This window comes from Athene noctua, chromosome 25 (genome assembly GCF_965140245.1).
Source record: "Athene noctua chromosome 25, bAthNoc1.hap1.1, whole genome shotgun sequence".
Classification (NCBI taxonomy): Eukaryota; Metazoa; Chordata; class Aves; order Strigiformes; family Strigidae; genus Athene; species Athene noctua.
Window position 1 is genome coordinate 1,216,032 of NC_134061.1, and position 24,679 is coordinate 1,240,710.

The 24,679-nt window shown below is 65.6% G+C and overlaps 2 protein-coding genes across 4 annotated transcripts; both read right to left on the reverse strand.

The window, feature by feature from the left end:
- Window positions 1-2,899: 2,899 nt before the first annotated feature.
- Window positions 2,900-6,428, reverse strand: CDC6 (cell division cycle 6). Its single transcript, XM_074927125.1, has 12 exons — window positions 6,372-6,428; window positions 5,696-5,921; window positions 5,215-5,421; window positions 4,932-5,131; window positions 4,651-4,814; window positions 4,367-4,473; window positions 4,088-4,227; window positions 3,911-4,011; window positions 3,693-3,757; window positions 3,349-3,548; window positions 3,085-3,225; window positions 2,900-2,997 (listed from the first exon to the last, which is right to left on the reverse strand). The coding sequence occupies exons 2-12, from the start codon at window positions 5,910-5,912 to the stop codon at window positions 2,908-2,910; spliced, it is 1,632 nt and encodes a 543-aa protein (XP_074783226.1). The 5' UTR covers window positions 5,913-5,921; window positions 6,372-6,428; the 3' UTR covers window positions 2,900-2,907.
- A 687-nt stretch (window positions 6,429-7,115) lies between these two features.
- Window positions 7,116-24,651, reverse strand: WIPF2 (WAS/WASL interacting protein family member 2). 3 transcript variants are annotated; one of them, XM_074927127.1, is made up of 9 exons: window positions 24,555-24,640; window positions 18,917-19,044; window positions 13,186-13,310; window positions 12,604-12,736; window positions 12,322-12,441; window positions 11,186-11,845; window positions 9,658-9,867; window positions 9,418-9,519; window positions 7,116-8,551 (listed from the first exon to the last, which is right to left on the reverse strand). In XM_074927127.1, exons 3-9 carry the CDS (start codon window positions 13,246-13,248, stop codon window positions 8,511-8,513), a joined length of 1,329 nt encoding a protein of 442 aa, XP_074783228.1. In that variant the 5' UTR covers window positions 13,249-13,310; window positions 18,917-19,044; window positions 24,555-24,640; the 3' UTR covers window positions 7,116-8,510. The 3 variants fall into 3 exon arrangements, with proteins under 3 accessions (XP_074783228.1, XP_074783227.1, XP_074783229.1); XM_074927126.1 differs by lacking the exon at window positions 18,917-19,044 and having other exon boundaries at window positions 24,555-24,651; XM_074927128.1 differs by lacking the exons at window positions 18,917-19,044; window positions 24,555-24,640 and adding an exon at window positions 16,481-18,612.
- Between the last annotated feature and the right edge of the window lie 28 nt (window positions 24,652-24,679).

Here is a 24,679-nt window from a genome sequence, read left to right on the forward strand (position 1 = left end):
CACGCCGGGGCTGCCGGCCGCGGCGAGGCCCGGCCGCCGGCATGTGCTCAGCCGAGAGGAATGTGCCAAATCACTCCCAGATGTGCGCGGCGGCCAGCCCGCCACCCCCTCCGCGGCCCACCGGGGTGGCCACCGGGCACCCCGCACCGCCGCGGGGCTGCCCAAGGGGGGGCCCGAACCCACCGCTGGCCGGATCCTGCCTGGCCCCGGCACCAGCCTGTCCCGCGGCGTCGGGGCGCCGAGGTCTGGCGGGGCCCGGGCAGGACAACGGGGTGCCGGGGCGTGGGCGCGAGGTGCCGCCGGTGTCCCCTCATGCCGGCGAGGCCCCACAGCCCCCGCCCGCGGCGTGGGGCCCGGTGCCAGCGCGGCGGGGTCGTGCGGGGTCCTGCCCCGCACCCCTGGCCCCGGTGCCCGGCAGGAGCGCAGCCGAGCGGAAAGGGGCTGTCAGATGGAATCTGGGTGCCGGCGGTGACGGCGCGGCGGGAGGGGGCCGTGCCCGCCACGTGGCCGCTTATGTAAGGAGAGTGCAAGGGAGGACAGGGAGGCAGCCGGGGCACCGGGGACACCACCGAGGGGACACCGGGCCCCCGCCACGCACAGGCGGGCGACTGCGCAGCCGGACACGCGCGCCGGGGGCTGCCACGGCCCAGCCGGGCGCTGCCCAGCCCCGTGGGCACCACACGTGTGTGCGGGAGCGAGGGGACGTGGGTGCACGCGTGCCGGAGTGGGGGGACGGGGCCTCGCCGGCCCCTCGGCCTCCCCGTGCTGCTGCTGCCCCAGTTGCCGGCCGCGGCGCGGGGCCTGGTGTGTCCCGGGGTGTCCCAAGGCCAGCGGAGACGTCCCCGAGGCGCGACGCTCCCGCCGCGGCGCTGCCGGCCCCTCGCCGCGCGGTGATGAACGGCTCCGGCGGGAGCTCCGGCACCCGCGCGGCTGAATCCGTCTGCGCTATCGATTTTTCATCCACTGCGGCAGAGATCGGAGCCAGGGCCGGCGCAGCCACGGGCACCCCAGCAGGCTGGCACGGCCACGGGACCCGCATTCCCGCGCCACCAGGCCACGTCCCCGGTGCCACCCCACCGGCCCTGTCCCCACCCGCCCAGCCGGGCCGCCCCGGGGACAGTGCCCGCACTGGGGACCCTCCAGCCTCGCCGTGGGATGCCCAGCGTGGCCAGTCTGGCCCAAATACGGGGGTGCCCCCTGTGCCCATCTTGCCCGGAGCACCGTGGTGGCCACAGGGGGGACCGGGGTAGTTGGGGGGGGGGGAGCAGGGGCACCGCGGTGCCCACCTGCGTCACCGCCAGTCACTGCGGTCACACACGCTGCCAGCCGCTTCCTTCCAGCCACCGTCACCCTGTGCCATGGCTCCACGTCACGGCCACGGGGCAGGATGCAGCCACCACAGCCCGTGGGGAGCAGGGGACCCCCCCCCGGCACCCCGGCAGCCCCACGCTCTGCCCCACAGCACCGGGATGCCGGTACCTGCCAGCCCCACGGCCTGGTGACGGGTGGCAGGGCCACGGTCCCCCGCTCAGCCCCGTGGCGTGGCGAGGTGACAGGGGCAGGGTCCCCTTCAGCCCCTGGCACAGGGAGGGGGCAGGAGGGACGCAGAGCAGAGCGGGCGCAGCCTGGCCTGATCCCGCCGCCCCTCCCGTGCCGCCGCACACGTCCGACACATGGCAGCGCCGGCTATAAATAGCCCCGCGGCAGCGAGCGGCTGAGCCGCGCTCGGGGCCCGGATGGGGCCGCCGGCCACCCCCAGCCCTGGTGGCTGTGCCTCAGTTTCCCCACCACTCCCCGTGGGAGCTGGGAAAGGACCCAGAGGCCAGGGCCTGCCCTGTCCCCAGTGTCCCCTGACACAGCCAAAATGGGGGGTGGGAAGGGGGGGGGCTGCACCAGGACACCCACTTTGAGGGTGGCACCCAGCTGCGCTCTGTGCACGGGGTGCCCAGGGTGAGGACACAGCCGATGTCCCCACGTCCTGCACCCCCCGGGGACCCCGCCAGGCGCCAGGGCTGGTGCACACCGGGGCCACACTGTGGGGGCTGAGCACCCAGGCCCCCCCCACCCTGTCCCTGCACCCCATCCCTAGGCGGGAGCGGCTGAGGGGGCAGCCGGGGGTCCCGGGGGGGGATGACAGGACACAGGGCACCAACGGAGCCCCAGCCCCTTCCCACTCCCCCGCCTGCCTGGGGCCCCCACACCCCCCCGGCCGGGGAAGCTGCAAAATTAGGTCAAAGCGTCTATTATTTAACACAAGCAGAGGAGCCGGGGCCAGGAGCTGGGGGGGCTACAGCGCAGGAGAAGGGCTGAGGGGGGGCACTCAGGGACAGGCCCCCACAGACCTGGGGCAGGGAGAGGGGCGGGGGGGGGGGGCAGAGGCAGGAGCCAGCGCTGAACCACAACGACTTTATTTATGCCAGAAGATAGAGGGGGGGCCCCCCTGTCCCCCACCCTCCGGCTGGGCACAGCCAGGAGCCAAGGGCACTGTGCCACCCCGCTGCCAGCACCGGGACCGTCCCTCCTACAACTTGGGGGGGGCCCTGATGGCCCCGAAACAGCCGGGAAAAAACAGGGAACAGCCCCCAGCTGCCGGGGTGGGAGCGGAGGCAGGAGCACCCATGGCTGCTGCTGCAAAGGGGCTGGGGGGGGGGGTTGTGTGTGTGAGCATCCCGCCCCAGCTCCAGCCACACAAAAATAATAATAATAATATTAATAATAATAAAACTGCCCAAGACTGAGAGCCCCAGGGTAGGACCCCACAAACAAGGGCTGAGGCCTCCAGGAGCCGCTTCCCCGCTCCCAGCATGGCCCGGCCCGACCCCGCGCGCACCGACATCCCACCCGGGGCCGCGTCTGCCCGCGCCGAGGGGCCGCGGGGAGGGGGCTGCCGGGGTGGGGTGGGGGTCCCTAGCGCAGCCCCTGGGCCAGGATGCTGCCCACCAGCGCCGTGTCCTGCAGCGCGTGCTCGGCCGCCGCCTCCTCCATCTTCAGGGAGACCTGGGGGGAGAGAGGATTGCTGCTCAGCGCCGCGGGGACGGATCCTGCCCCGCCGCCGGACCCCCGCCCCGCTGCCCGCCGCCAGACCTTGGCCAGCCGGGCCTCCTTGGCCCTCTTCAGCTCGAGGACACCGCGGGACTCCAGGAGGGTGACGAGGGACAAACACTCGGCCTGGTCGACGGCGGGGAGGTGCTGCTGCCGGCAGACCTGGCCGTAGGCGTCGTGGAGCTGGGGAGGGCAGAGCGGGGGTTACGCCGTGACACCGCGCACGAGGGAGACCCCGCGGACACTCGCCCGCTCCCCAAATCCAGCCCTGAAGGGTGCGTGTGTCCCCCCCCCGCCACCACTCACCTTGCCCAGCGTCACCTCCCGGGTGCGCAGGCGCCGGGCGAGCAGCAGCAGGGAGCAGAGCAGCACCTTCTGCTGCAGCGGGAAGGTGTCCCGGCCCCCCACGGCTCCCGCCGCCAGCCGGTCCCCGAACACCTCCGAGATCACGCGGGAGACGTGCAGCAGCCCCACGCGCTTGGGGACGGGGGACACCGGGGAGTCACCTGTGGGACGGACAGTGCTGCAGGGAACCTCGGGGGGAGATGAGAAAGCGGGGGGGCAGGTGGCCCAGAAAAGGGACCCCGGACTCCACGTTAAGGCTGGCCACGTGCCCCCCCCCGCAGGGTTTTGGCTCCGTCGTGACTCACCGGCGGGCAGCGGCTTGAGCAGGGTCTGGTTCCGCACCTCCAGCTCCACCACCTCCACGGCGCGCCTGGGGAGAGACGGCCCTGAGCGCCCGGCAGCGCGGCCACCCCGGCACGGGCACCCCCGCCACCGCGCGGGGCTGGCGGGGGCCACGCTGGGTTGTGAGGCAGAGTCCCAAAGCCAGAGACCACCCCCAGCGGGTCTGGGGGCCCGCGCTGACCTGCAGACATCCAGGGCCTTGCGGGCGTCACCGGAGACCGCGGAGACCTTGCGGGCGCAGAACTGGAGCGCGGCGGCGTCCAGGACGGGGTCACCGGCCACCTGCCGAGGCACCGCGCGCCGTCAGTCGCCCCGCGCGCTGTGTGTCCCCTCCCCGCGCGTCCCCCCGCGTCCCCACCTGCCCCAGCCGCTCCTGCAGGATGGTGCTGAGCTGCTCCCTGGTGTAGGGCGGGAAGTGCAAGAGCTGGGGGCTACTGGCCGGGCGGGCACCGAGCCGGGCCAGGCTGCGGTCCATCAGGTCCAGCGCGTTGGCCAACCCTACAGGCACAGCGAAATGAGGAGGTTGAGGATTGTGCCCCCCAAGAGGGAGGGGGTGGGCAAAAACAAACCCCCGGCAGCCCCCCCCAAACCAGGGAGGGTCCCCAGGGCGGGCAGCACCACGCCGCCACGCACTCACCCACGAGGACGAGCCTGGAGTGGGGCAGCCGGGGCCACTCGAAGAGGGTGTAGAGCACGTCCTGGCCTTTGCTCTCCAGCTGGTCCAGCTCATCCAGCACCAGCAGACTGGAGGTGCAGGGGGGGGAGCCCGGGTCAGTCTCAGCTCTACCCACCATCCCCATGGCCTGCTCACAGCACCCCGAGCACGGCACACCGCTACCGGGGCCGCCTCCCCGGCCTGGCCGCACTCGGGGTGTCCAGGGGGGACCCCACGCCACCCCCCGCCCAGGGCTGGGAACTCACACCATGGGCCCCTGGGCCGTCAGCTGCTTCTCCAGCCTCCGCACGCCGTCCCGGCTGGTGGCCGCGGGCAGGCCCAGCTCCTGCGCCACGGCGAGGAAGACGCTCTGCGGGCTGCTCAGCGACATGCAGTTCAGGACGATGGTTTTGCTCCCGGCGAGCTCGTCCTGCCCGGGACGGGAGCGTTAGGCCGCTGTCCCCCCGCTCGGCTCGTGCTACTCCTGCCAATCCCCCCATTTTTCCCCACCAATCCCCCCAAGACGGGACCCGCAGCCGCGGCGCACCTTGCAGTCGAGCAGGACGCGGCTCAGAGAGGCCGTTTTCCCCGTCCCGGGGGCTCCGGAGATGTAGAGGCTGCCGGGCCGGCGCCCGCGGACGTGCTCCCGCAGGAACTGCCGGATGACGCCCGTCTCCCTCTCCCTGGCATGGAGGCGGTCGGGCACGGCCGCGTGCAGCACCCGCTTCACCTCCTGGTAGCAGGTGCCTGCGCCCCGAGGAGGGAGAGGGCTCAGGGTGGGGGGGCGGCGACACCCCCAGAACCCCGTCCCCCTCCACAATCGCACTCACCTTCCTGCCTGAAGAGCCGGTGGCGGGCAGGCCCCGAGCTCGGGGGGGTTTCCTGCCCCCCGCACCGCGGGGACGGGTGGGGACCGCCGGGCTTCTCGGGGGAGGCCGGGGGGTCCCCGAAGAGCAAGCGGCGCCCCTGGTTCTCTTTGCTGCGCTTGGCTGGGGAGCAGGGCTGGGCGTGGGGGACGTTGCAGAGGTTGTCGTCACCTGCGGGGGGGGGGGGGGGGGACGGGTGAGCGCGGCGGGCCCGATGCTGGCGCTCGTGCGTGAGCAAGAGGCCGCTCGTCACACGACGTCGCCCTCCCCCGGGGGGAGGCTTCGCACTTCAGCCCCCCCCAGGCCCCGCGGGAGCAGCAGTTCCTCCCGAAACCGGGGGAAGCCACAAACGCGGCTGCACGAGAGACGGGATGGAGCTGGGCTCGTCTGCTACCCCCCCGCCTGACCCTTCTCAGGGGGTCCGGGGCGGGGGCACAGGACTCACCCAGGCGCTTGCGGGGGCTCAAGGGAAGCGCCTTGCTCCGGTCTGAGCGTGTGGCCGGGGCCGCGGGGCCCGAGCCCCCAGGGCAGGGCGAGAGCCGCCGGGAGAGGGGGTCGGGGCCGCTCTTGGCCGGGGACGGGGGGGCGGCGGCGAGGCGGCGGGCGCTCCTCCTCCGGGGAAAGGCGATGGTGGGCTGGTGCTGCGGGCTAGTGCTGGCCATGGCGGGGGGCTGCGGGCGGACAGCGGTGAGGCGGCGGGACGGACAGACAGACAGACAGACACACACACCCCAACCCCGCCGCTGCCGCTGCGCCCCCCGCAACCGCCCCCCACAGCCTTCCCCGCGTCCCCCCAGCCCCGCCGTGCCCCCCCGGCGTCCCCCCCCGCGTCCCCCCAGCCCCGCCGTGTCCCCCCCCGCGCCCCCCCAGCCCCGCCGTGCCCCCCCGCGTCCCCCCCCGCGTCCCCCCAGCCCCGCCGTGCTCCCCCGCTCCCCCCAGCCCCGCCGTGCTCCCCCGCTCCCCCCAGCCCCGCCGTGCCCCCCCGCGTCCCCCCAGCCCCGCCGTGCTCCCCCGCTCCCCCCAGCCCCGCCGTGCTCCCCCGCTCCCCCCAGCCCCGCCGTGCCCCCCCGCGCCCCCCCAGCCCCGCCGTGCCCCCCCGACCCCCCCCCGCCGCCGCTCACCTTCTCGCGCCAACTCAGCCCCAGCTCCTCCACTTCCCGCCACTAGCCCGAGCCGGCCCCGCCCCCTTCGCCCCATTGGCTGCGCCGCCCCACGCCGCCGCCAATCGCAACGTCCCGCGCCAAGCGCCGCGGCCATAGGGGGCGGAATATGCCGCCCAGCAGCCAATGGGCGGGAGCGCGCGGGGCCTGCCGGGAGACGCGCGGAGCATGCTGGGAGCTGCAGTCTGCTAATGAGCTCCCAGTGCCCCATCCCGCCTTCCCAGTGCTCCATGCCGCCTTCCCAGTGCTCCCATCCCGCCTTCCCAGTGCTCCCAGTGCCCCCATGCCGCCTTCCCAGTGTTCCCATCCCGCCTTCCCAGTGCTCCCAGTGCCCCCATGCCGCCTTCCCAGTGCTCCCATCCCGCCTTCCCAGCGTTCCCAGTGCCCCATCCCGCCTTCCCAGTGCTCCCAGTGCCCCATCCCGCCTTCCCAGTGTCCTCATCCCGCCTTCCCAGCACTCCCATCCCCCTCCCCAGCACTCCCAGTGCCCCCATTCCACACCCACCCCCCCCATTCCTCTGCTCTCCACTGCTCCCAGCACCACCCAGTTCTCCCAGTACCAGCCTCACTGCAGGCAGAGCTCCCCATCCCCGCAAAACAAACAAACAAAAAAGTGTCCCTGGGGAGGCGCAGGGCACCCCTGAAGCCTGGGGACTCCCCCACTCCCCCAGCCCCCCCCCCCAGCAGCACCCTTGAGGAGTCCTGTATCTTTATTATTTTTATTTAAATGTGATTTCAAGCTTCTCGGCTTTGATTCTGTTCCCTCTTAAAACAGCCCCTCGCTCCCCCTGGAGGGGCAGCCAGCGCTCGGGGAGAACCTTTTTATTTTTATTTTTTAACCTTTATTTAAACCAAATGGCAGCGCTGGGGGTAGGGGTTCATCCTCCAGAGAAAAAACACACCCCACACCCCCCCCCAAAAGCGTCCCTCAGCCTGCGGCGCTGCCTCGCTCCAGCTAAACAAGGAAAAGTTTCCAACGTCGGTAGAAAAAAAAAAAAAACACAAACAAAAAAACCCAACAAAACAACAAACGAAAAAAAAAAAATACCCCAACCCCAAAAATAACCCAAAACAACCCCCAGAACAGTTAGAGGGAGGGTTTAGTACACCCGCAGCGAGGCCGCCTTCCTCCTCCGGTACAAGCTTTTTACAACGTACAAAAGATCAGTAACTACAGTTAATGTCCAGCTCCCCCCCCCCGTACTGCGAGTAAATACAGAGAAACCAGCCCGGTACCAACAGTCGGACGGGGCGTGTGTAAGGCAAAACATCAGCCGAGCTCCCCCTCCCTACGCGGGGGTCGGGGCTGCAGGTCCCCCCCCTGCCACGGAAAAAACAGAACAACCAACCCCCCAACCCACCACCACCACGGTAACGGCACCCCCCCCCGGCTTCCTCCACGGACAATTAGTGTTTTCCTGTTAAAATGCTCTAGTTTGGTAATTCAGCGTTAAAAGCCGGGCTGCCGCCGCCGGGCGCCTCCTCGACCCATTACCCAGCGGTGCGAAAAGCCGCGGCGGGTGGTATCGGGGACACGTTCCACCCCCCCCCCTCCAGCCCCCAGCCCCTGCCCAGCGCTGTCGGGGGCTCCCCGGATGGTCCCGTTTTCCGCCCCCCTCCCCAGCTCCTCCTGTGCAAAAAAAGCAATCAGCTGCGGCGGCGTAACGAGGCGCTGCCGGCCTGGCCCGGCTCTGCCAGCGGTGACCACGCAGCGCGGCCGTCACCTCCCCACCCCGGCTCCTCTCGGAGCCCTCGCTCTGCCCCGAGGACTCGGGGTGCTGAGCCACCTCCAGGGATCGGCCTCTGCCCCCCGCCCCTGCCAAGTCCTGGTGCCCGGCTGCGGGGTCCCGGGGGGTCTGCGGGGAGGAAAGGCCCCATCCGGGCTGTCCGGGAAGGTCACCGAGTCCCGGGGGAGATGCATAGACGAGGGTGGGCTGGCGGAGAGCGCGGGGCTGGGGGTGGCTGCTCGTCCTGGCACGGCCGGGAAAACCAAAGCCGCTGGGTTTGTCATGCAGGATCCTGGGGGGCAGGGAGGGTCCGTCTGAGGAAGGGGAAGGTGCGTCTCTCCGCTCAGGAACAGTCCGCCCGGGCAGCCCGCTTTCACCTGGGGATGGGGGGCAGAGGGGGGGCCCCACGCGTAGCTGGAAGATTAAAAAAAAAAACCAAACAAAAGCCAACATTGAGACCCTGGATGCGGGCGGAGGTGGCTGGTGCTGCCGGCACACGCCGGCCCGGCTGCGCCCCGGTGCAGAGGCTCCGCGCCCCAGCGCTCCGCAGAGCCGGATCCGGCACGGCTGCTCTCCCTCCTCCACACCCCCGCGCCATCTGGCCCCCCCAGACCCCCCCCCCCCCCCCCACCTCCCCCCTTCTTTTCCCCCCGTACTCCCCGCGGAGATCTGGAGCCTGGGATTTGCGACTCGAAGCAGCCGCTGCAGCACGCACGGCAAGCTCAGGGCTTTTCAAATCCACATTAAACATTCATCGCTCTAAAAATAAACGAGCATCCCATTCTCCCCGGAGTCTCCTCCGGGATCCGCAGGGCTGACGCGCAGCAAAGGCACTTTGCGCTGTGCCGGCAGCGCCGGGTCCCAGTGCCAGACACAGCCAGGCCCCCCCACCCCGGGGGACATGCAGGGGCTCTTCACCCCCCCCCCAGCCCCAACCGAAAAACATCCTTCAGCCGCGGGCCGGGGCTGGGGTCCTGCCCTCGGGGGAACAAACCCTGCGGCGCTTCTCTGCACGGGTTCAGCAGGCGAAAAAGTGGGTGGGTGGGTGGGAGGGACGGGGACATCTGCACAGCCCAAATCCTCAGGGGCTCCCCCCGCTGTGAGCACAGCAGGCTGCCTTCGCGGCTCCAGCACCCTAGGGAGCGTGTGGGGGCCCCGGGGCAACACAGCAGCACAGGCCGTGGACTGGGATCGGGGGACAAGCACTGCTGTCACCTCCTGTCAGCCTCCAGAGCGCGGGAGGGGACCAGGGCCCCTCGGGACGCCTCCTCCTGCCTCACCTCTGTTTGTTTTGCTGGGGTAGATTCTCTGGAAGTATTTATATTCTTCTGGGGCTGGGAAGTCTTCGACGGGATGAAAGGAATATTTGGATTCAAAGTCGTCTGCAGAGAAGGGGGAAAAAAAAAAAAACAGGCAGGTCAAGTAGAGCGGCTCCGGGTGAGCACGGATAAAGCCGAAGGGCTCAGCTCTGCATCGGGGCTCCCCCCAGCTCCAGCCCCCGCCCGGGGGGTCCCACTCACCCAGGAACGCTCTGACGGTGGCGATGGAGTCCCGGTGCCCGTTTCGCACCGGTGGAGGTGGCGGGGGCGGCCCGGCCGGCGTCCTCGTGGGTGGTGGCGGGGGCTTCCCTCGGCTGGGGGGCTCGGCGGAGCCGTGCAGTCTGTAGGGGGGCGGAGGTGGGGGGGCGTCACGCCCCCCATTTCGCAGCATCGGTGGAGGGGGCGGCGGGGCTGCAAAGAGAGCTGGGTCAGCACCGGCGCGGCCCACCGCAGCCCGCCAAGGCGCAGCATCCCCAGGGCAAACCCTCCCTCCGGCAGCAGGGCCAAGGACAGCCTCCGGGGTAGATTTCCAGGCCAGCTGCTGAGCCAGATCGCGCCAGCGGCCAGCGCGGCCGGTCCAGGGACGCTCCTACGCGCGCCCGGAGGAGATTTCCTGCTCGCTCCTGACATCTGTGTTCCTCCTGTCAGCTGCAGCGGAGGGGACCGGCCAGCCTGCTCCCCGACAGCGCACCACCCCCCCAGAGCAGGGCTGCTCCGGCCCCTGCACCGCGGCCGTACCCAGGTCACCCTCGGTGCGAGAGGGGACGTGAGGAGCAGCTACAAGCCTGAACACGCCAGCGTCTGAGGGCAGCAGCTCCGCAGGGAGGCAAGAGGTCGCCTGCAGGGCTGGGAAGCCACGTCCGCATGGCCACCGAGGTGCTGACGGGACCCACGACCCCTCCGACCCACCTCTCGCTCCCGCTCAGCCTCCCACAGATGCACAGTGGCAGTTCACGGTCCTCATTAGGCTAATTACACACAGACTAACAGAGCAGATCCCCAGCCGTAACTCAAAGGAGGGATTCTGGCAGGGCCGGAAGGACAGAGCGGCTTGGCAGGGGACCAGGCGGGAGCTGTGGTCTGGACACGGAGCCCAGGAGCACACGGGGGGGGCGCACCGGGGCAAAGCCATCGCTGCTCCCGGCAGCGGGGACACGCTCGCACCCCGCTCTGTGCGCAGGGGGGAAGAGCGAGGGGTTTTCACCAGCCACCCCCTCGAAGGGTGCCCGATGACAAAACCCCTGCACCAGCAGCACCCTGAACCACGCAGCGCCAAAACCAGCCCAGAGAGGGGCAGGACGGTTCCAGGGGGGCTGAGCGAGGGTGCCTGGCTGCATGGACGAGGGACAGGCCTCTCCCTGCTCTGTCCCAGCTTTTTGTCACCACCCCGGTGACATTTATGAAGCGCAGGGAAGCAGCTGCAGCGTACACAGCTCTGCCCCCACTATGTTCTCACCTCCCGCCCCAGGAGGACACCCCAAGCTCACGGGCAGGAGCTGCCCTGCCAACAGCAGGCTTGAAAGGAGCAAAGGGAACAAAGAACAGGACCAGGGACACGTCTTGAAGGTGAGACAGTCCAGCTCTGGCACCTGGCCCGACCCCTACACCGACTGCCACGTGCAGAAGCCTCGCCGCACCCCGGTGCCGACTCTTCCCCCGGCATCTCCTACCGGCCACCAAAGGGCGGGCGGGCACGGGAGCCGGGTCCGGCGCAGCAAACGGCTCTTACCTGCTCCCCGGCTGGGGGGGTCTCTGGCCGGCGGAGGGGGACGACTGCTCTGGAGAGACGGGGAGGCTGAAGCGGGCGGCGGCGGCGCGAGGCCCCGCAAAGGGCCCGGCGTCTTCCTGTGCAGGGAGTTGTGTCGCTGCGGCAGCTCCGGGGCGGACTCATTGATGGGGCTGGAAGGGCCGTTGGGGACACCGGGGGGTTGCCGATAAGGGGGCGGCGGGGGGGCGAGAGACTGGCCCTGAGCCCCCGACCCCGTTCGGATACTGACTGGGGAGGGAGGGGGCTTGATGGGTGGCGGGGCGGGGGGTCCGTCCCTGTTCACGGGCAGTCGCTGTCCCGGGGTGGGCGGCAGGGGCTTCTCCCGGTTGTAGGACGACGCCTTGGCACCGTGCGCCGGAGGGGGGGCGGGAGGGGCGGCGGCGCGGCGGCCCGGCGGGGGCGGCGGCGGGGCGGACGAGCTGTGCTTCATGCCGGTGCCGCCGGCGGCGTTGGGCCGGGAGAGGTCCGGCAGGGACGGCCTCTGCGTGCGCGGCAGCTCCGGGGGAGAGGCCCGGCTGTTCTCAGCATCGTCTTGAGGTCGGGTGTTGCTGGTCGGTACCGGGGGCCTGGGGGCGGCTGCTCGGGAGCCGGGGACTTGCAGGGTTTGCTTCCCAGAGCTGTCTGCGGGGAGGGAAAGCAGAGTGAGCGGCCAGGCACGGCACGGGCCAGGAGTGGGTGAGAGCGACGTCCCCGAGCCTGCGCCGAGCGCGGGGCAGCCTGCCCGCCCGGCCGGGGAGGGCCAGGCCGCGGGGAACGCTGTCTGGCACCGGCAGGGAGCTGGCACCGCGCTCAGCCACACACGGCTCCTCTCTCACCACTGCTATTTGCTCTCGGGCTTGCTGGAAGGCAGGTTGCCACAGAAAATAGCAGAGAGAAACGTTCAGCAACACACGCGACTGCCGGGCCCTCCGAGGAGGTTTTGGGCCGTGGGACGCTGTGGCACGGAGAGAGCACAGCTTGTCTGCGTAACGGATCTGGGGTTCCGGCCTCTAACCAGCTGAAATCCCCAGGTAAACACGGCGAGAGCCTCAACCCCCTCCTGCTCGGGGACCTCCCCAGGGAAGCCCCACGCAAACCACGAGACAGGCGGCCATTACCTGAGCTGTCCTTCGCCCCCACCGGTCTGAGCTTGGGCACCCCGCCTTGGAAGAGGCCGCCCTTCGGCTGGATCGCAGCCGAGCTAGAGCCGTAGCTGCCGCCGCCGCTGCCCTTGGGCTCTGAAAGGAGAGAGGCGGAGAGGTTAAGCCTGGTATTATCAGCTCCTCCAACGAGGAGCCGCCGGAAAGCAGACGGGTGAGAGCCCAGGAGCCACCCTGAAGGGCAGAGCAGCAGCCAGCGCGGGGCTGAGCACCTCCGGGGCAGGCCAGGCGGGCACTCACTCTCTAGGATCGGCGCGCTCCGGTCGTTGATCTGTGTCACCTTCTTTAGCTTGGTCCCTTTACAGATGTCCTGCAGGAGGGCCCCCCGGCCCCGCTGCTCCTCTCGGCTCAGTTTCGGCGGCTCCGTGTTCGCCTGGAGACAAGAAGGGGGCTCAGCAGCTCGCCTGTGCTCATGGACACCCCGATCCACAGCCCGACCAGAGGCACCCCCAGCCCCCGCCAGCAGCCAGCTCTCTTCCGGACGGAGCGACGGGGCCGCCCCAGGTTACACTGCTGTCCTGCAGGGCGAGGGTCAGATCCCGTCCTACCTAAACCCAGGGCGCAGCTCAGTTACAGCCAGGTGCAAGGTCCCCTGCTCTCCCCCCGCCCCGAGCCACCACGGGGCAGAACACAACGAGCGCAAAGAAAAGCCACGTGCAGCCCCTTCAGCCACATACAGACTCTGCTGGAAGGGAAACTGAGGCACAGCCCACGGAGCTCTCGTAGGCTGGACTTGAGGAGGTCCAGAGACAACACAGGAGCCCCTGGCAAGCAGCACCAGGTGGAGACAGGCCACCTCCCCACCCTCCAGCCAGCCCCTACCTGACTGAAGGTGGGAGGCGGCGGGGGGCCAGGCGGTGGCGGCGGGGGCGGAGGGATCGGCATCCTGGCCCGGCTCCCGGCACCTCCGGCTGCTCAGCGCTGGGGGCAAGCCTGGTCACTCATGCCTGCGGGAAGGGAGGAAGAGGTCAGGGACTGGAGGGGAAAGCCACGGAGAAACATGGCCCTGGGCTAGCGTGTGCTAGTGCCCTGTGCCCCGAGTTCCTGCGGGGCCTGCCCGCTCCCGGCTGGCTCAGAAGGGGCCGCCTGCTTCTCCCAACACCCCAGAGCAGCGGGGCCCAGTGGTGGGAGCCAGTGCGATCCCCCACCCCAAATGGCCAGGGCCCCCAGCCCAGCGCAGAGCCTGCAGCTGAAACCCAGGATGTTTTTCACACGACCGCTTGGCTCAGCAGAGAAAACCCGGCCAAGCTAATCCTGCGCCATCAATCCAGCTCCTTTATCTGCAGCCGGAGGCTGCTCACGTGGAAGTGCGACAGCAGCCCAAAGCCTCCAGCCCGTCAGCAGGCACCGCGGCCAGCCCTGGCACGCGGCCCCACGGGCCCCTCCAGCCACGGACGCCGTTAAATCTGCCAGGCGGCTCACCGAGCAGAGGGCAGACGGAGCAGCGCGGCGCTGCCCCGTGCCTCGCACAAGGAGAGACGCTCCCATCCTTGAACAGCCCAGGCAGATCTTCCCAACCGCTCGGATCCCGCGTCGACAACCTCCCAACACTCCGACGGCTCTCTGCGCCCCACTCTATTTCCACAACTCCAAAGCCCCCCCGAAGCTGTCCAAGCAGGCAGCGGAACAAGCCTTCCCAACATCGATCCGGTTACATTTCGATCCGCCTCACACGAGCCCAAAACGAACCTTTCCCACACCACGGCTTACCCAGAATGGCTCCTGGCCTGCACAGTGCTGCGCCGGTGGGGCTCCGCAGAGCCCGGCAGCTCCAGTCGGCACCAGAGACCGAGCACGGAGGAAGTGAGGACAGGAAGAGGAGCCTGAATCACCGGGATATCACAGGACAGGCCCCTGGCAAGCTCGTGCCTCTGACAGCAGCGCACAGGTAGGCCCGTCCCAGCAGCACCGGCTCAGGGAATAGGAATGTGATGACTGGAGGCCTCGCTCGCCACCCCAGGAGTTTCGGGTGCTCGGGGCAGACCGAGAGGCAGGGGATAAATGCACCTTTCTGCACCACAGATGTCTTTCCCCTGGGAAAACCTGTTCCTTAACCATTAAAGAGGACCACAATACCAACCCCGGGTAAGAACAGGACAGTTTCACACCTGAAGCTTCCAACTTCCGATCCCTGACCTCCAGGGCACGTGACCAGAAAGGTCACAGACACATCCACCACAACACTGAAAGCTTCTTTCCGACCCAGGCACTGAAATCCAGGGCCCACAACCTTTGAAATGGTTTGTATTGGTTATTAAAATCCAGACCCCTTCTGAGACTCACCTGCAACTAGATAAACTACAATTTACTGATGCCACAGTAAACAGAGGCCAAGATGAGACCAGGTCTGCCCTCACGTGTCAGACATTCCCACTCCCTGTCACGGCAGAGGTGTGAGAACAGGAAAAACGGACCAGCAGCATCGCTGTGATGCCAGCGGCTCCCCTGCCCTCAAGCAAACCACGAGCTCTCTGCGGTTCAGGGAAATAAATAAATAAACTGCCTTTTAATTAAAAGCAGCTCTTCTACCAAGTGAGAAACTCCTCAACTACAGACACTCTCGTTGGGAAGATGTTCCTCCCTCTATCTTCTGGCGTTTTCTAAGTCACTTGAGACCTCAGGTTCTCTGGTGGCACTGGCCACACCCCTGTGGGACTGGGAATGGTGAGAGCTCGAACCCACCATGACCCAGCAGGTCCTCGTCCACCTCCCCAGGGAAGCCACCTCGCTCCTGCCTCTCGGAAACGCACCCTCCCCTGACACGTGGGGTACTGCTCTGCTCCAGCCCGAGCTCGAGGCCTCGCACAGCAAGAACCAACGTCCCTTGATTTCCCCTTCAGCCCCACCAAGCCAGGACACTCTGCAGACTGGGAACAAAGCCCGGCAAACCCATTCGGCCTGTACTTTTCCCACCAAAGCAAGATCAGAGACGGCTCATAACGTGCTCGTCTGGGACCTGCCGGCACTGCCAGGACGTGTTGCAACAGGAGCATTTTTCCCCCGTGCTCCTTCCCACCCGCAGCGGGATCGCAGGGCCGGGACGGCGCGAGCGGCTGCCAGGGCAGAGCGGGACGTCGGGGGGACGGCGTCACGGCGGGAGAGGATGGGCAGGAGAGCCCCGGCCTGGTTTGAACACCGGCAGCTGGGGGTAATTAGCAGAGATAGAGCTGAGAAACGTGCCAGGTAATGAGACTCCTGACTCGGTCTCATGTGTCACAGGCCTGAGCCAGCACAGGAGCAGTGCCAGCGCTGTGGGCCGTCACCTCCGGTCCTGACCCAGGAGAACAGAAACACCCACATCACCTCCCCGTTACGCTCCCGCTGGTTACTCACGGGGTGACGCGTCCCACCCCGCTCCGCACCTCGACAGCGCTCGGGGTCGCAGGAGTCTCCTTTCAGATACTCCCGCAACAGGGATGCGCCGCCTCGCCACACGCAGACTGACGGACGGGGGTTTGTCAGAAAACAAGTCAGTGCCACGTCTGCAAGGGAAGCAGGCTGCTCGGGACCCCCCATTTGCCCTGCTCCCCCCTACAAGCCCTGTGGCAGGTGGAGCAGCTAGGGACAACCCCACAGTGACAGTACCTCCTGTAAGCACAGCCAGGGAGGTGAAGGGTATTTCCACCAAGAAAACCATGAGTCATTATCTCCCCATATCTAACATGCCCTTAAAACTAGTGCTGCACCGAAACCCGCACTCAGATAAAGGCTCTGACCTAGAAGAGTGAGAAGGGGGGGTGAGGGGGAGAGAAGAGTTTAAGCTAAAGCAGCTTGAGGATAAACTGGAGCTGAATTCCTGAGAAACAGGTCATTTCGTTTCAGCACACGGCCCCGTTCAGGTTGTGGATTAACAGCAAAGGTCACATTGAAAAACCAAAATCAAGAGACACTGAACTCAGCACATGGCGGCTGCTGATTATTTCACAGCATGAGAAAAGCCGAGACCTCTGGGTGGGAAGGCTGGAGTGATCTGTGTCTGTCTTGAAAAGAAAGCCTAGATCTTTAATGTTCACGAAGACAGACACAGCTGATAAAGATCAGGGAGACACAAGCTAAATCCTCCAGGAAAAAAAAAAAAAAAAAAAAGAGGGGGGGGTTTCCTCCCAGCACTGCTTACCACCCCTTAATGTCTGGCGTATGCCTTACGGAAACCATGCCCTTTGAAACAATGCCGCTCCGACAGCCGACTTCTCTGCATTTCTTCTCCTTTGTTCTTCGTTACCAGGGATCCCTTCACCAAGGCAGATCTGAGCCTTTGAGAGCTCCATATGCCGCGGCGGCAGCTCGCTGCGCTTGCAGGGAAAGTGGTTTGAAAGACCTGAATCGGGGCAGCGAGAGAGAGACACCCGCTAGATCAAAGCACAGAGGAGAGCTCGTCTTCGGTTAAGCCAGGAGGGGCAGGTTTGCACATTAGCTTTCTTTTTAAAAATAAAAAAAGCAAAACCCAAGAAAGCTGTGAGAAAACTGGGAAGAAGACAACGTGTGAAAAGAGATGGCTCTGGAGGAGAGAGAGTTCACCGAAATCCAGGTGACCCTGCAGAAAGCTGCTCCCAGAGCTGCTGCTCCCCCCATCACGGCGGCACCGACCACGGGACAGTCCTGCAGCGGCTCCAGCCAGCGCTCCCCTGCCAACCCAGGGCTCAAAGCACTATTACAACCCAAGAACGTTACATTCAGCAGTTCCCGTCTCCTGTAAAACAGCTTCAATTAGCCAGATCTGGCCTGGACAAGACTACACGCCACGTTTTTCAGGTGTTTTTCAAGTCCCTATTTGCGGTGAAGGGAAATGAAATGCCTTCTCCAGCAAGCAGCCCTGGATTCTGCTCATCCCTCGGGGGGCCGGGGGGTGTTTGCTTTTTTAGCAGGACAGGCAGCAGTGACCTTCAGACGCAGTAAGCGCGTTTCCTCGCTTTTCAGGGGGATTTGGGCGCCGTGGTGGATTTGTATTTCACAGCTATGCTCGCTGCCGCGGCGAGCCTGCATTTGCAAACCCGAGATGAAGCGCTTCATCCTCAGGGAGGCAGCGGCTTTGAACTGCAGATCAAGAGGAATTTCCAGCCCTCTGATGTCGGCTGCAGAATGCGGCTGCACCGGTTTGGGGACGACTTCCAAGGCTGGACCTCTCAAACACCCTCCCTCCCTCCCGCCTCCGCCTCGCCGGGTGCCTTTATCTTCCACTTCTTCCCATCCAAACCCTCAGTTCCTCGTTACCCTGAGCGCAGCCCTTCCAAATTCAGAGCCTGTCCTCCAAAGCCTGACATTTCTGCCCGTTCCTGAGGAGCGAGGGCTTCGGCAGCACTGAAGATGCGACATAAATAATTTATCCTGAAAGACAGCCATCGCAGGATTTAAGGTCACTCAGGCTTTTAAAATCATATCAGCATGCTTTAAGAGAGCGAGCTGCCATCTCGATTTGGAGCGTCTCAAAGAGCTGGTGCATCTCTGCGTGCAGACAGACAGACACACTCCAGCCCCGCGGGACTCAGACAGTGAATTATTAACAACCCACGGTCACTGACAATGCATTTTTAACAAAACCCTGAACACAAAAGTTTCTAACGCCTCCGGGCCGAATTCCACAGCCCTCGGTGGAGCCTCGGCTTCCCCATCCCCGACGGCGGGACCCCCGAGTCGGACCGTCCTTTAGCAGCTTTCCACCCAGCTCAGCTCGGATCACTTGGCAGAGGAAACCTTTAATCAGGAGCGAGGAATCGTGTCCTGACATTAGCCTGCAGCAAAGCGAAGAGCAGGAAAAGCCTGTCCCAGGAGGGCCCGTAGACTTCCCTGCCTCTCCCCGTCCCATGTGCCAGGCGAGAAGGGAAAGGAAACCAGGGAGGGAGAGGTGGCACACGAGGGGACCGAGCAGAAACCGCTCTGAAGCCCCGCTCCCTCCGACGGACATCTGCGCTTGTTCCAGCGGGAGGAAGCGGCGGGAGACACAGGGACTTCCCGGCTGCTTCGACGGTGACCCAGGGCTGGGAATAACGTGCTGCACGGCCCACGCCTCGCAGAGAACAATACGCTGCTGGATGGAAAGTGGCTCCAGAGCCCGGCGGTGTTAAGTGTTCAAATAAAAACGCCTTTTTATCAACTGCCAACGATGCACTGGTCCCCTTCACCACGGGCTCCAACACTGTCTGCACGTTTAGAGCAAACGAAGCCTCTGCGCTGGAGCCGACAGAGCCGGGAGCTCCTCAAAGCGCAAGGGGAGCAAGAAAATATTGGTGGCCTGGGACGGGGAGCAGAGAAGGGCTCCAGCCATCTCCAAGAGCCTTTTAAAGCTCCCCAGCAGCAGCAGGGCCCGCTCACACCAGGGTCATCTAGGGGCAGGGGCTGATGAGCTGTGTCTAAGGCTCTGCACAGCAAACCCAGCGCAGCATCAGTCCCTGGGCTCTGCCAGGCTGCGGCTGACACGCTACCAGTGAAGAGCAACGAGGACGGAATGAACCTGCAGCTCTTCCGACCGTCACTCAAAACCGACAGCTCGCAAAGTTATCTGTAAAACAGCACCAGACGCTCCCCGGCGCAGAGCTTACGGCACCGGCGGCCTTACACGGGAGCAGGCAACCAGTCTCCAGCTCCAGCCTGCCACCCTGAGTCGACGCCGTCCGCTGCCGCAGCGTCTGCCGACGCAGGTCTGAGTCATGAGGCAGGGACAGCAAAATGCCCAGGTGAAACACTCTGCCAAAAAAGAAAAAAAAAAAACAAACAAAAGCAAGCACATTAATTGGAGTTGGCCCCTGCTGAAGGCCACGCTTTTCATCCAAACCCCTGCGCCAAGCTCTTCTCCCAGACTCACCCCAATATCCGAGCAGTTGACCACAAGCTGACCCACCCTCCTGGCAGAGCGATGCCAGGCCAGCGCTGAAGGTCTGACATTTCTGGGTCTTCCTCCTCTGCCCCCTGGGAGCAGCGGCCCTGCCCTGGTGCAGAGGCCCTCCAGGCAGCCCCTCCGTGAGAGGTCACCGTACCACGACACCAAACAGGCTGTGCCAGTGTTTTAGGAGAGAATTCAGTGCTATACCCAGTCCCCACTCAGAAAGTTTGATCACAACCGTGGAAAAAAAAAAAAGTCCCGGTGGAAAAAAAAAAAAGTCCCGGTGGAAAAAAAAAAAGTCCCGGTGGAAACCCACGAGCTAAACACACATGCTGCCTGGAGGTCTGCTGCTCTCAGGAGCCTGGATGGAGAATAACTGTGTCTTTAAAGTATCACAGGGCTTAAACCCCTGGAGCAGCCTCCGCCTGTGTTTAAACCCTCGGCGCCCCCGCTGCGCCCCTGCAGCAGCTGCCCTCCCGCTGCAGCTCCGCAGCGGGGCTGGGTTGGCCTCCCCTGCCCGTCTCCCACCTCCTGCCAGGCCTCCCTGACGCTCCCTCTCTCTTCCTCTGCTGTCAGGGCTTTCGGGGAGGCTGAGGACAGAGCCCTCCAGCTCTGGTGCCTTTTGCCACCCCTCTCCCGCAGGCCAGAGGCACTGGGGCTCTGCCCACTCGCCAGCCTCCCGGGCCGACTCTTTTGCAAGAGCCGCTCCGAGCCGGGCTGCAGGAAGCAGCCCTGAGCTGAGAGGAGCCGAGCTGGAGCACGAGGTCTCCTGCTGTTCCACGAAACTCGGCCAAGTATTCTCAGGGTTTTCCTAGGCAAAGGCCAAGCAGAGATGAGCCCATTCGCAATCCAGAATACACAGGGCAAGTAACCAAGGCAGAGGGCAAGTCGCTGGGTGCTGTCGGGAGGTGCCTGCTGGAAGGGCGCAGTCCCTGCCGCAGAATAAAGTCACCCCAAAGCCACAGCGGCCTCGCAGAAAGGAAGCAGCCACTTGGCAAACCATCGCTAACTGCTTCTAAAAAAATGTAATTGGCTAAAAAAATGCATCTTTCCTCTAACCAGCTTTGCAGTCAGAGTCGTTAGGAGAAAATTTACAAGCTACCATAGCATACCCAGCACTTAAGTGTTATTTTGGGATGCCTGTATATACCTGATGTTTGTGCAAAATGCTAAAGCTACAGAAGCCTCAGAAACGGGGCTGATCCATCCCACAGGATCGATAGGACAGTGAGCAGAGCCCTTGCTGGGGCACGAGGCCGAAGGTGGCGAGGGCCCGGCGACAGCCGCAGCTGCGGGAGGTGTAAGAGCACGAAGGGAGCGTCTGTGCCAATGCCGAGGGGAAACCGAGCCAAGTCCCGTCAGAGCGAGTTCTCCGCGCAGTCAGATCCACACTCGGCTGCTTTTCAGGTCGGTAGGTGCCAAGAACATGCTGCAAATTTAAAGCGGGCGCAGAGGGAGCGGAGGGCTGGCTTTGAGACATGATCTAGTAACGGGGTGTGACAGACGGAGAGACTCAGAGCTGGGGTCAGATGGTCCTTGCAGATGCAACTCCGTCACTCCCAGCTCCCAGGAAAAGCCACCAGCACCCCCAAACCAGAGTTCAGCCCAGGCGAGGGGAAGATTTGAGCCCCACGCCTCCAGGAGCAAACAGCACCGGCCGCACAGGGAAGGTGCCCGGCTGCTTCGGCGAAAGCAGAGAGGGGTGCTGGGCGCAAGCGGGCGCAGCGCGTCGCCGCAGGAGCTCCGCGGCACCAGCCCAGACCTGACAAGGACACTCGAGCGCAGCAGCAGCACCGAATCCCAGCACACAGCGTCCCACGTCTCCCCACAGCCCAGACTGCCTGGGAGCCACGCTGCCAGCCAGCCCTGCCAGGCTGCATTTGCAACTCCCCTCACCTGCTCCTGCTGGAAAGGGGAAAGTGGAGCTGCCTGCAAACCTCTGCACCCGCCCGGCAGCTTCTCCCCTTTCCCCGTGAGCATCCCTCCCCAGCCACCTCCACCCCGGGGCACGGGGCTGCCACAGCTCCGGCTGGCGCAGCCGGTCCTGCCGAGGAGCAGGAATTTCTAGGGTTATGGTACCGCATGTGGGAGAGACCAGAGGAAGGAAGGGGAATAGGGATGGGCCAAAGGAAGCAGAGAGACACCCAAGCCCCAGCGCCACGCCAGGACCTGCAAAGGGACCCACCCCACGGCAGGTTTTCGACAGCGCCGCCGAGGCCGGTGATGAAAAAGCCGCCTCAGTTCTGGAAAAGATGGTTTAATTTTTGAACCAATCTTGTAACATCAGAGCAAGGAGCAAGCCCTGGGAGCTGCGCTCGTTCCAGAGCTGCCCTGGCAAAGCCAGCAGGAGAAACCCAACACGCTCAGCCCCCTGTTAGGAGGGCACTTTCCCCCCCCAGCTCCCTCCTCCCACCTTTGCTTCCCAGCAGAAAGCTACTTCTTTGGCAGAGCAAATCTGCCTTCCTTCCAAGCAGCCAGATGTAAGTAAGTAGGTCAGACAAGGACCAGAGCGCCTTGACAACAGCACTTTAAAGCAAAGTGGGAAGCGAGCTCTGACCTGGAACATGCCCCCGTCACCTTGACGCTGGCGGAGAGGGGGCCGGCATGCCTCACCTCGGAGGTTAACGCATTCAACAAGGGCAGAAAATCCAAGAGCAGCAGAGGGGCACCCTACACGGTAACTTTCGCAACAGGGACCAATACCCTGCGGCCACAGCAGCCAGGAGCTTTGCAGCCTCACATGTCTGTGGCACCAGCCGGCCAGCCGCAGAGCGGAACCACAGACCTACTTTTAGCGGCAGAAATTAACTCGAACAGACTCAATTCACTGGAAAAAAGAGTCAGCAGCGGTAAAGGTGGCACCGGTCAGCCGCGCTCCCCTCCGTGCCACGCTCACGTCTCAGCGCCGGGCACGACACACACTCCAGATGGCACCAGCTTGGCACGCCACGGCCGACAGTTCCCGTTTGTTCACAGCGGGACGAAGCCAAGTCCTCCCTCGCCCCCCACGGCACAAAGAGGGGTCTGTGCTCCTGGCCCCGGAGCAGCCATGGGAAAACAGGCTCTGCTTTCACATTCCAGCAAGGCAGCGCGGCCGCGAGAGCTGCCTGGCAGCCCCCACCAGCGGGGAGCACGGCCGCCGCCCTGACGCGAGGTGTGAAGAGGGGACGTTTCCCCCTGGGGGGTGCAGCGGTGCCGGAACACCTTGGGGACACGACACGCTTGATAAGCCGAGACAGGCAGGAATGCGAAAAGCAGAGGACGCGCTCGCCAGGTAGCTTTGCCCCAGAGAGCATGTCCGAGACAGAGCCGGGCGGATTCACACCTCATCTGCAAACAGAGCCGACTCCTTCGGCGGCAGAGACGGCGTCAGGTCAGATTAGATCCTCTCTGGCAACCATGAGCCGGGCAGCGACACTCCACACCAGAGATCAGGCCAGGCCAGAGCAACCCGGGCGGACACCCATCCGCAGCCAAGTCTGCCAAAGGTAAAATGAGGCCGATTTGGGATGGCGGCACCTTTCCAAGGGCTCCTGCTCAGCCCAGCGCACGGGCTGCGGTTCACGGAAATGACTTTCATGCAAAACCTCTGCCTCCACCTGGCTCGAGGACGCTGCTGCACCGGCTCCTCACTGCCACCTTCCCAGCGGTCCCCCAGCCCACACTTCTCCTGGATGACAGGGTGGGGAAACCGGGAGCAGGGCAGTCACGAGGCGTTCAGGGCCCCACGTCTGCCCGTCAGCTGAGGGTCAGGAGGCAGGCGGCATCTCCTCCCCCTGCATCCCACCCCACAGGGCCTGGAAATGCTGCCCAAGTCCAAGCAAGTCAGGGGGACACAACCTGGGCCCCCACCGCTCGCCGCAGAGGGGTAGCTGGAGCAGAGCTGTGGTTAACAGCAACGAGGACTCGAGGTAAACCCCCCAGAAAACCTGTCTCTGAGCAGCGCTTGGAGAAGGAGCTGTTTCAGAGGATGCTGCACAGTGCTGGGCTCACTGAGGCTTTGGCCTGCAGTGCCCCAAACCCACCCTGGCTCCCCCAGGCCTGGGCTTGCCACAGATTCTTCATAACAGGGCAAACACCAAAACAAGCACTACCTCGACGGGAGCAGAGCCCCCAGGAAGGACAGCTCGGTGTCCAGGCACACCGGCTCACGGGCACAGCCTGCCCGCTGGGCTCGTCCCTGTGTAGCACACAGCCTGAACCCAACCGTGTCCCATCGAGGCCCATGGGGAACCCTGCAGAGAGCTGGCGAGGGCGAGAGCCACTCACTGGGACCAGCCACACTCTCAAGGGCAAGAGCTGCATCAATTCTGCTGAGTCTTTGTGGGGGGAAATGCTGCGGCTGCGTGTGCCACGGCGCTGCCGCTCTCCCTCTGTCCCAAAGGACACGCAGAAAACAATCAGCTACTTATTTCGTTTGCTTACAGCCAGGGCTTTGGAGGGGTCCGGAGCGTAAACCCGCAGCAGGAATTCGGTCCTCAAGGCCGGGGCGCTGCCTGGGCAGCCTCTGGCAGGGCAGGCGATGCCATGCGGCTACGTGGGTGGGGAGGGCCGGTGGACCAGGAGCACGCAGCCGCGGCCGTGTTTACCCGGAGCAGACGGGAGAGCTCAGCCTCCACCGTGGCACTCGCAGCACTTCGCTGCCCGGCCATATGTGGCCCCGTGCTTGGGCTTTTGGAGGCAGAGGCTGCTCAGGCCGCAGTTTGCCAGCGCTGGGCCCAGAGAAGTGACCGGACTGTGATGCTGTCTTGGGGATCCTGGGCCTGGCCTGAGCCTAGGTGCATTGTCCCCCCCCACAATGGCACAACCAGTCACCCAAACCTCCCCTGGCAGCTGCCTACACGCAGACGCGGAGCCCTCCCTGCTCCCCCCAGGGAGCACCGCTGGAGGGAGGGGAAGGGGCGAACGTGATGGGCACCTTTCCCTGACACGGAGAGAAGCAAAGGGGGGAGAAGCGCTCCCCAAGATCCCCGCAGAGCCCCCCCCGCCGCCACCAGTGCCCTCTACCCACACCCCTCCAGCACAGTCGTTCCCAGCTGCACCAGTTTTGTCCCCTGGGAAACTCCCCACAACCTCCCCGCGTCCCGCTGCGCCCACCCCCACAGACCCCACCGCGAGCCCAAAGCGCTCCCTGCCACCCCCCACCCTTCTGCACCCCGAAAGAGCCCAGAGCGCCTCCCCCACCCCAAAACAGGCCCCAGGGCGCCCCCAGCCCCCTCGACCCACCGGCCCCGGGCTCCTCGCAGGCCCCGCGCAGCCCTCCCGCACCCCACACGCCCACCTCGACACACCGTACCCCACGCAAAGGAGCCTCAGGCCGCAGCCTCGGCCCCCGCAGGCCCCGCGGCCCCCGGCCCGGTGCCCCCGCGCTCACCCGCCGCCCGCGGCCTCCTCCCGCCGCACCCGGAAACGCGACCCCGCGGCTCCGTCCGGCCTCCAGCCGCCGCCAAACAAAATGGCGGCCGCCGCGCCTCCTGCGCCTGCGCCGCCTGGACCGGA